This window comes from Oncorhynchus nerka, linkage group LG4 (genome assembly GCF_034236695.1).
Source record: "Oncorhynchus nerka isolate Pitt River linkage group LG4, Oner_Uvic_2.0, whole genome shotgun sequence".
In the NCBI taxonomy this organism is placed as follows: domain Eukaryota; kingdom Metazoa; phylum Chordata; class Actinopteri; order Salmoniformes; family Salmonidae; genus Oncorhynchus; species Oncorhynchus nerka.
The window spans coordinates 12,811,310-12,821,665 of NC_088399.1; the positions used below are offsets into that span (position 1 = coordinate 12,811,310).

The window sequence follows — 10,356 nt, forward strand, 5'->3', positions numbered from 1 at the left end:
CATTCTGTACCATCACTCATTCATATATCTTTATGTACATAGTCTTTATCCCTTTACATTTGTGTGTATAAGGTAGTAGTTTTGGAATTGTTAGGTTAGATTACTCGTTGGTTATTACTGCATTGGCGGAACTAGAAGCACAAGCATTTCGCTACACTCGCATAAACATCTGCTAACCATGTGTATGTGACAAATAAATTTGATTTTTTTATTGCACAGACTCTTCCACTGGCTCTATTCACACTCACTGGACTCCACCCACACATTTACACATACTACACTGACACTCCAACACACACACACACACACGCATATTGACGCAACACATACACTCACACATAGACACACTTTCACATATGCTGCTGCTACACTGTTTATGATCTACCCTGATTGTCTAGTCACTTTTACCCCTACCAACATGTACTGCACATATTATGTAGATTACCTCAACTACCTCGTACCCCTGCACATTGACTCGGTACCGGTACTCCTTGTATATAGCCTCGTTATTACCTCAACTACCTCGTACCCCTGCACATTGACTCGGTACCGGTAGTCCTTGTATATAGCCTGGTTATTGTCATTTTATTGTGTTACTATTTCCTTTTTTTAAATTTTGCAAACGTTTCATATTTTTTAATTCTGCATTGTTGGGAAATGGCTGGTAAGTAAGTATTGCACTGTAAAGTCTACACCTGTTGTATTCAGAGCATGTGACAAATAACATTTGATTTGATTGGAAAATATGTATTTTCCAGATGTTGAAATCAGGTTCATTTTCGGCTCTGAATGAAAGTTGAAAAGACGACATCATTTACAGATGTTGAAAATAAGTGTCTACTGAATTACCAAAATGTAAATGTTAAAATAATCACTTGCAAAACATGCTTGGTATTATTCTAATGAGCTCCGCCCCCAAACAAGTTCATATTTGATCAGGACCAGACCAAAGCTGAACTAATCATAGATGTCTAGGATGTTTCACAAGTTTGAACAGCACAGTACAATATGCCACAGTTCAGCACAGTAGAGAATGGTACAGGACAGTAGAGTTTTATTCAGTAGAGTACATTAGAGTAAAGTAGTGTACAATACAGTATATTATACTGTACTGTACCATACTCTACTTTTCTTTAGTGACTCGACCAAATCTGAACCAATCATAGATGTCCATGTTTGGGCCAAATCAAGGCCGGTCACGACTGAACCAAATCTGAACCAATTATAGACGCCTAGGTGTGTGCCAAATGTGGTCCGGACGTTGAAATCAAGGCCGGTCCTGACCTCACCAAAAACCTCACCAAAAAAATACAAAAAAAGGGCTGATCCGGACAGGACCAAAAAAAGACGTCCAACAGACGTTGGCGTTGGTCCGTGCTTGGTGGGTGGGTTCATTGGGCTCATCAAGCCGCTGCTACGGAACCAAGAGACCCTGGATTGGACGATTTCTCCTTTCATTTCAGTAGGCTAGCAGCTTTCATAGCCTCTTAGCAGACGGGGGAGAAGTGTCAGATGCAGGGAAAGGGGTAGCTAGGTAACCCGGCTTGCCATGGTTTACGATGGAAACGGCACCAAACGTTACGCTTGACCTTTAATCAGGACACAGAAACTCGATCTGCTGACGATTCCTGCCTAGTATCTGCCATTTTTACGTCATTCGAGGCATTTTTCAAACGTGTTAGGATACTATAGCCACAAGCTGGCAGGCTAGCTAGCTAAATTAATATGCTAAACGTTACCTGAAAGACAGCATGTTGGCTATTAATGGATAAGCAAATTTTCGTGTGCTAACTGTGGTGGAAACGAAATAATTATGGCTGATACATGTTCAAGAGGGATGGAAAGAGGCAGGGGAAGGATTACATCAGATTCTATGACGAGAGGCGCATATCCTCAACAGTATGTTCACCCTGGCACACAGCAGCAGGGCATAGACATTCAGGAGCTTGCCTCTAAACGTGTCGATATCCAGAAGAAACGGTTTTATTTGGACGTAAAACAAAGTGCAAGGGGCAGATTCCTAAAAATTGCAGAGGTTTGGATTGGAAGAGGCCGCCATGATAACATCAGGAAGAGCAAATTAACGCTGTCCATGTCAATGGCGCCCGATCTACGATATTGCCTGGGGGACTTCATCGATTATTACGCTCACATTGGGTTGCGAGGTGGCCTGGCACCACGGCCAGAAGAGCAGAGCAATGGCCAGGGCCGCCCCCAAGATTCCCGCAGAAGACAGCAAGATCACCACCACGCAGCATCAGTATCTCCCACCGGCTCTGCGGTGTCGGAGGAGCATACTCATCGCGTCCTGAAGAGTGAATTCATTGAGAGAGACAATAGAAAGTACTATCTGGATCTGAAAGAGAACCAGCGAGGCAGGTTCCTCCGCATCAGACAGACTGTCAGCAGAGGACATGGCACCATGGGTTACTACGGCCAGGGCATCGAGCAGACCATAGTGTTGCCGGCTCAAGGGCTAATCGAATTCAGAGATGCACTGTCGCAGCTTATTGAAGACTACGGCGATGGTGATGCCACGGATGAGCGTGGAAGAGGCAATAGGAACCACGAAGAATCCCCCGAGCTTCCCGAGGCAGAATCCTTTCGAGTGGACAATAAGAGGTTTTATTTCGACGTTGGTTCCAACCGCTACGGTGTGTTTTTGAAGATTAGCGAGGTACGACAGCCATACAGGAACACCATAACAGTCCCCATGAAAGCCTGGGCCAGATTTGGAGAGAATTTCATCAGGTATGAGGGAGAAATGCGGCGAATTTTCACCTGTCACGAGAAGAGGACAGAGACTCGCGAGGACTGTGAAGACCAAGAGGATTGACAATGGCATACTGTGGTTGTTAGAGGTTTCTAGTGATGGTGGGTTAAAACGGAAAAGGGAAAAGGTAAACGTGACAATATCCTAGTTTATAAGAAAAAGTATTCTCAATGTACCTCTATAATACTGTACTGTATGACTATTGTCAACTAGCACTTTTACATTTTTTCATGGTTATTGTGTTTCATTCGTATATTTAGATTATGGCATCCGTTTTGAAATCGGTGCAGGAGGACGGTTTGCCTATTCTTGCACAATGAAAACTAATATACAAAATGCTAAATGATAACATAGCTAGGTCATTTATATGAAGCGTAGAAAAATGTTTCGTTGTGGTCGACTGTCCATTTCAAGAATTGCAGTGTGTGTGTGAATGTACGTGCGTGTGCGCATGTGCTTGTTTGAGTGAAGAAGAAAAAAGGTGAGCCCCATATACCTCAGGGTGAGACATGATAGTGTACAACTTCCGGTATCCCACCAGCATTGGCAGTGGGGTGTATTGTAAGATTTACAGCTGAAGGCTAGACATGATATTGTTGTTTAAACATCAACAATCATTTGCTCTGTGTAGTTAGTATTTAAAGATTGAGAATAAACAAGGATGAAGGATTTGGGGTATTGTTATCCGTGTGGTTTGGGCACTAACCAAATAATATAATAATAATAATAGTACTTGATAGAAATGCACACTACCACTAGCCTGAACTCCAGAACCTACTCTGTGTCATGCCAAACATGACATGACATAGCAAAGAGTGCAATGATAACTCAAACAGACTGGTACCCATGCTACACTACTATGAGAATATGTATCTTTAAACAATGTCTCTCTGCAAAATAACCATCTAATGCCTATATGAAAGATATGATTCATGGGCTTAGATATGATATACAAAGTGGGAGATCAAGAAACTGTTGATTAGCAGTGATGCTGTAATTTCTTAGTTATAACGGTAGTGTTACATCATCTCATATACATTCACACACAGCTTTGACAGAAAGATAGGCTATTATTCATGCAATCTACTTTTTATCGCACCACCGAGCACAGTAGATGTTCATTCCATGTTTTTGGGATGCATCCCAAATGGCACCCTATTCCCTGTATAGTGCCCTACTTTTGACCAGGGCCCATAGGGAGCTGGTCAAACGTAGTGCACTATAAAGGGAAAACTGTGTCAGTTGGAACGGAGTCTTGGTGTAGCCTTAAAACTGCTCATGTTCCAGAATTTCAGTAAAAATTCTGATGCCTTCACAAATCTTGCAATGATACTTGAAACATTGAGATCAAGCCCATGCAGCTATCAATACACCCCAGATACCCTTACTACTAACAGGTGCAACTTAGTCTGTGTCCCCAAAATTATCATTATCACATTGTGTATTTTAAAAGTTATTTAATGCATTTGACTGTCATTTATTAACATATTAACAAATTAATTTGAAGTGAAAACCAAATTTCTCACTTGGATTTTTTGATGATCTGCTATACAATATTTTTAGTGTCAAGTCATGCTGAGAAAAGCTCCTAACACAGATAATCTTTATTGATATAGGCTTTGTTGCCTATGTGTTAATTAAGCAATAAGGCACGAGGGGGTGTGGTATATGGCAAATATACCATAGCTAAGGGCTGTTCTTAGGCACGACGGATCGCAGAGTGCCTGGACACAGCCCATAGCCATGGTATATTGGCCATATACAACAAAACCCCGATGTGCCTTATTGCTATTATAAACTGGTTACCAACTTAATTAGAGCAGTAAAAATAAATGTTTTGTCATACCCGTAGTATACGGTCTGATATACCATGGCTGTCAGCCAATCAGCATTCAGGGCTCGAACCACCCAGTTTATAATGAGTTAGGCAGCAGACAGTTTATCCCTTGTCACAGGTACCTCGGAGATCTTTAAATGACAGGTGATATTCTGTCTTCCTCCACATCTAAATTGTTTCCACATTTTAGACCTCTGGAGCTTTTATTATCCATTTTTTTTACTAGGTCTGGGAATTGCCAGGGACCTCACGATATTATCACAATACTTCTATATGTATTGCAATTCGATATTGCGATTTGATGTTCCAAATGTATTGCTCACCATATGTCTGCTGCAGAGAGACAAGAGAGAGTCAAGAGTAAACAAGTTTTGATCAGTCAGGGTAATAAAATGGCTGAAAACAGGTTGGCTCAGTATTTAAGAAGATATAGAACAAGCTATAGGAGGAAAGATAGCAGAGTTTTGGCGCAGGTACAGCCAATTAGCGCTAACTAATGCTATCTACAGTAGCAAAAAATATCTATAATATTGTCAAAAAATAATATTGCTCGATTTTTATTATTATTATTATTATTATTATTATTTTTTTAATCCATTAATAATTTTCACCATTTAGGGTCTGTGTCCACGAAACCGCTCCATAGACTTAATGCCAGATATGGTGATGGGGCTGATATGGTCAGTGATATGAAATATCATATGCTGATCCACATAGGATACACCTCATTGGTCTGAACACCTCTTCACATGTCTGCTAGACAAATGATCTTGCAGTACTCGTAAGGGCTTAACAATTGTTTGTACTAGTTGTAACCAACATTCTGTGCTGAAACTCCTATTTTACATTTCCCTTGCATCTGGGGATAAAGGATGTATGAAATAGGCGTTCATATTTCTTCATGGTTTTCCTTTTGGCTGCAACTCCCTAGCAACTACGCCCCATTGCACAGAGTCTATAAAACAGTGGTTCTTCTGCAGAGCTTAAATGGACAAATGTAATTTTCTTTACATTTTGTCCCGCATGGAAGATCCATTGGAGAGAACAACCTAATAGAAAAGTCAGAATGCATCATGCTACTGTCACATAAGTTTCCACAGTCTGTGTTAAGGCATATTGTGGTTTCAAATGAATGCAGTTGACTGAATCTTGAATATCAAGGAAAGAGGTACTTTGTATATTATGAAAAAGGGATAGGTCAATCACAAAAAAAAGACAAGGTTAAAAATCGTTGTCTCTAAAACCAAACTTTAATATTATGATTTTTGATATCTTAAAGACCGGTATTTATTTTAAATTCTTAGTGGTAGCAATCCAAACCATAGTGCATGAAAAGCGCAAGAATAGTCTGGTTATTCATTGTTTTTCTGTTATCTAATGTGTGGTATGGAAATTCCACTTGAATGATTGCATTCATCTATTCCAACGTTAAAAGTTTTACAACTTATTATAGAAAAATAATTCGAAGCACAACTTTACTACAACATTCGTTTGGATTCTCATACTTAATCAAAATGTGGAATATATTACATTTGTTCCCATATGCTTTAATTTATATCTACATTTTAGAGTGCAGATGCCCCGTGATGTATTTGAGATTATATGGCTGATCACAGTATTTTGGGGGGCAAAGTAAGAGAAAATTTGGCCTAGGCTATAAACAATGGCTTTTTTCCTCTTGGAGATGGAGAGAGAATATGAGTGGGGATGCACAGTTTATTTGCTCTTTAAAACACAAGCCTCCTTAAGAAAGCACTTTAAAAGCAGCACTTCCCTCTGCTGTTTATTACTTAATTTACATGGAGGGATCACATGATCCATGCATTGGTTTAACTTTGATGTGACAATCATGCACTTAAATTACCACACCATAAGGCTAATCTTCTGCTAGATGCTGATATCGCCTATTTTAATCTAAAAAAAAGCTGCACTTAAAGATAAACTGACCCAGATAGTGGCCATGAAGTTATTAGCCCGCCCTTCTGCTCCTAGTCTTGTTTTACCTGAACCCACTGTGACCCCTTTTAAATAAGGTCTTACAGTGTAATAGCATTGTTTTGTCTACTTGGATTGGGTTGTTGTTAAAGTAAGGTGGATTGGGTTGTTGTTAAAGTAAGGTGGATTGGGTTGTTGTTAAAGTAAGGTGGATTGGGTTGTTGTTAAAGTAAGGGCAGCTAGCAATGGCAATGTCCAATGAGGTTGATATCTACCTTCAATTCTCAAAAGTTCTCACAATTTAGTAAATATACTTGAGCTTTCTCTGTTTTCTTGTGAAATTATACAAAATGAAATGTCCATACCTTTCTGACTGCTGTAGGCGTATGGTTAAGACAAACTTTCTTTGAGTGTAACTTGTCTTGTTTGATTGTCAAGTTTAAGGATTAAATCCAAGTTGTAGTGGTGTCGTGATGATAAGAAAATTAAATTAATTTACAGCTCCTTATGGTTGCAGCAAAGGTTATCATTTCCAATGCAAAGTACTCAATTGTTGTACATTTGGAGCTAATCACTTATAGAAAAAATATGTTGTTTTGACATAACCACAAAAGGCTCCAGATCTTGCTGCAAAAATTTCCCTGAACCATTTCACGTGGGTGGAACTATCAACCCAACATGATCAAACAAGCACTTTAGATGACGTGCACACAGGTTTCCTCTTCATTATTATTCTACCAAACAAAAATATATGAAATTAAGTCAATGATAAATTCTATGGAATTAAAGATGAAAGATATATTATACTGTTCTATTCCATTATATTTGTCTGGTATATTATGTAATGCTTTCTGTAGTTATTATTATTATTTTTGCAATCTATTAAGGACGTTGTATTTCACAATTGACTCCACAGAAAATACAGTGACGTACCGGTATTATCCAAGAAAGACACGCTTAGAATGAATTTAATTGACTATTCCGTATTTGTAGCTTGCCTGAAAGCCATACTAGATCATGTGTCGGCCTGATATCCAACTAGACTTGGGCAGGTGTTTGAATGGTTAAAAAGTCTTTGTAAGAGCAAGCAAGGTCATCATTGAAGGTTGAGTTGGTCTCTTATAAATCACTTGAATGAATTCAATTTGGACTGTTATCTTCCAAACAAAAGGTTTTACAACCTTTTAGCCTTAAAACTTCTTTACAATTTGGTGGTATTGTTTTGATTAGGATTATCATTTTTATTAGTTTTTAGAACAAATGGAAAAGATTACCTGTCAATCTTGTGAAAGAAATAAGAGGGATATGTTTATTGCAACAGATTTCTATTGCACAAAACACCAATGATGTTCAAGCATGTTTAGGAGATTATCATTTCAAAAGAATAGGCTACTTAGTACTTGAGTTCCACAAAACACTAATAACCACCTAACTGCAGTAGTGACAATGAAGAGAAAAGGAGTCCCGGCTTCACTTGGGAAAAGTGATGGCGTATTTACATATGTTTCTAATTTATTGTTGTGTAGGTAGCGTGCTGTGAAAAAGTCTGGCTATTGAAGAAGCTTTGTTGGTTTGTTTCTTTTGGCTTTTGTGTTTATCATGGCATTACTGCAGTGGGATTTTTCGAAATATAACTGTCTATGGTAATGATATAAAAAATGAAATAGTGAAGCAAAAATGTTTAGTGTATCTTTGGATAAATGTAATGTATAACATTAGCGTGTCCTATAGAATATTATATGACTCAAAACAAGAAAGCAATTGTTTAGTATTCTAGAACTTTCTTTAACCTGTGTACTGTAATACTTCATGTTCTACATGTATGGTACCGTATGAATATCCATTTATTGCCTTGTAATGTTTGTAAAAGATTGCAACGTTTAGAAAAAACCTATCTGAGAAAAAACACGTTTAAAAAAAAGTTTATGCATGCCAACAGTTGGGTCCTAAACTGAAAGGGGGGGGGGGATTTACTATAAAAAATGGTGCTATATGATAAGATATAAAGGTGCTCATATGAAACCAAACTGCATGCATGCAAAGAGGACATTTCAAAAGTAGGATAAAAAAAACTTGAAGTTCGACATGTTGTGCACTCACAAGATGTCTTCCCAGAACACACATGGTAAAGTGCAACTGTAAATAGCCTACTGTCAGTGAAAGCCTCGTCATCAATTAGGACATGTACTACCAACACTTTGCCACCAGAGTGTCATTTGTACTGGCCCCAGGGAGAGTCTGTCATTACTACAGAATTTAGCAAATTGTGTTTGCTATAAGCAAAAGACATCCCTACAGCTAGACAGATGGGAGACAGAGACCTGTATCTCCTACCGCTTTCAAAGCAGTTAGTACCAAGGTGACAAGATACTTTAGCCAAAGGAAATAGTGATCGGATCAGTGATGCCTATTTACAGTTACCCTGCCTCTGTGAGTATGCTCCAAAAGATCTATAGACAATCTAATGATATTTTTAATTTTTTATGCTAATGATTCAAATGTTTGTCTTTGAATAGCTTTTACATGTAGCAGGGTCCGGGAGAGGGTAAAGCTGAAGAGAATGCAGTCTTCAAAGGGTTATGATCAGTGATTTATATAAACACTACATGACTGATAGGGGCGTTATGTTGAAGCCACCGTGCCTCCATCTTGGCACTCCCCCACCATTGGATGCTATTCATTTATAAATATCTACATTAGCTTTTGCAACAAATATTCTATTACAGACACCTTAATGCATATTTTAAAATTATATAATGTGAGCTAAACATAAAGTACAAAATATATAGCATTTTCCTTAGTCTAGTTTTTTGAGATTACTAATGTTACTGTCCCCACTACAACAACAAAATACTTAAATACATGCAATTTTGTCCTTGAAACATTGAAATATTGTAGAATTCCATTCATTCCTATGGAGGACAGCGCCTACTGGGGAGTGTCAATATGGCTGATACATAGCGTCAACAATCCAGGGTTTATATACATCATTGGTTATGATGCGGTCCTGGAAAATGAAGCGGATTCTCATGGCAACAGATGTATTGCTTTGAAGGGTATTGAAGGGTATAGATGAACATGTGGATGTTTTACAGTTGTATTAACCATCAATCCTTTTATTTTAGTGTTCAATAAAAATTTCACCAGTTTAATCCAGTTGTGAAGTATGTTTCCTGTACTCGATTTTTAAGTTTGGTACCACTTTGGAATACATGTCCCTAAAACATACCCTGCTGGAAAATCCAGCTCAACCTGGAGACCAGTTAAACCAGTTTGGCTAGCTCTAGGTAGGTTCTGAGACATGGTAACTGGTAGCTGATTGACCTGCCCCTTCCAGAAAAAACACATGAATGTCACCTGGCCATGTGTGAACTGTTCCAAAAATACATGCTTTCATGTGAAGTTAATGTAATAACACGAGGCAACATGTAAAGCAACATGTGATAACATAAAACTACACACATGTGATCATGTGATTGTCCACATGAAATCATGCGTTTTTTTCTGTAAGGGGCTAAAACCAGCCAGACTATCTACTAGCTAAAACCAGCCAGACTACTAGCTAAAACCATCCAGACTATCTACTAGCTAAAACCAGCCAGACTACTAGCTAAAACCATCCAGACTATCTACTAGCTAAAACCAGCCAGACTATCTACTAGCTAAAACCAGCCAGACTATCTACTAGCTAAAACCAGCCAGACTACTAGCTAAAACCATCCAGACTATCTACTAGCTAAAACCATCCAGACTACTAGCTAAAACCATCCAGACTACTAGCTAAAACCAGCCAGACTACTAGCTAAAACCA

The 10,356-nt window shown here is 38.6% G+C and overlaps 1 protein-coding gene across 1 annotated transcript; it reads left to right on the forward strand.

Moving 5' to 3' along the window:
• The first annotated feature begins 1,293 nt into the window (after positions 1-1,293).
• Positions 1,294-9,697, forward strand: purg (purine-rich element binding protein G). The gene has a single exon (XM_065017232.1). It carries the CDS (start codon positions 1,814-1,816, stop codon positions 2,834-2,836), a length of 1,023 nt encoding a protein of 340 aa, XP_064873304.1. The 5' UTR covers positions 1,294-1,813; the 3' UTR covers positions 2,837-9,697.
• The last annotated feature ends 659 nt before the right edge of the window (positions 9,698-10,356 follow it).

Bases quoted from the DNA above. Each gene is read 5' to 3' on its own strand.
- purg (XM_065017232.1), top strand. From the start codon at position 1,814: ATGGCTGATACATGTTCAAGAGGGATGGAAAGAGGCAGGGGAAGGATT.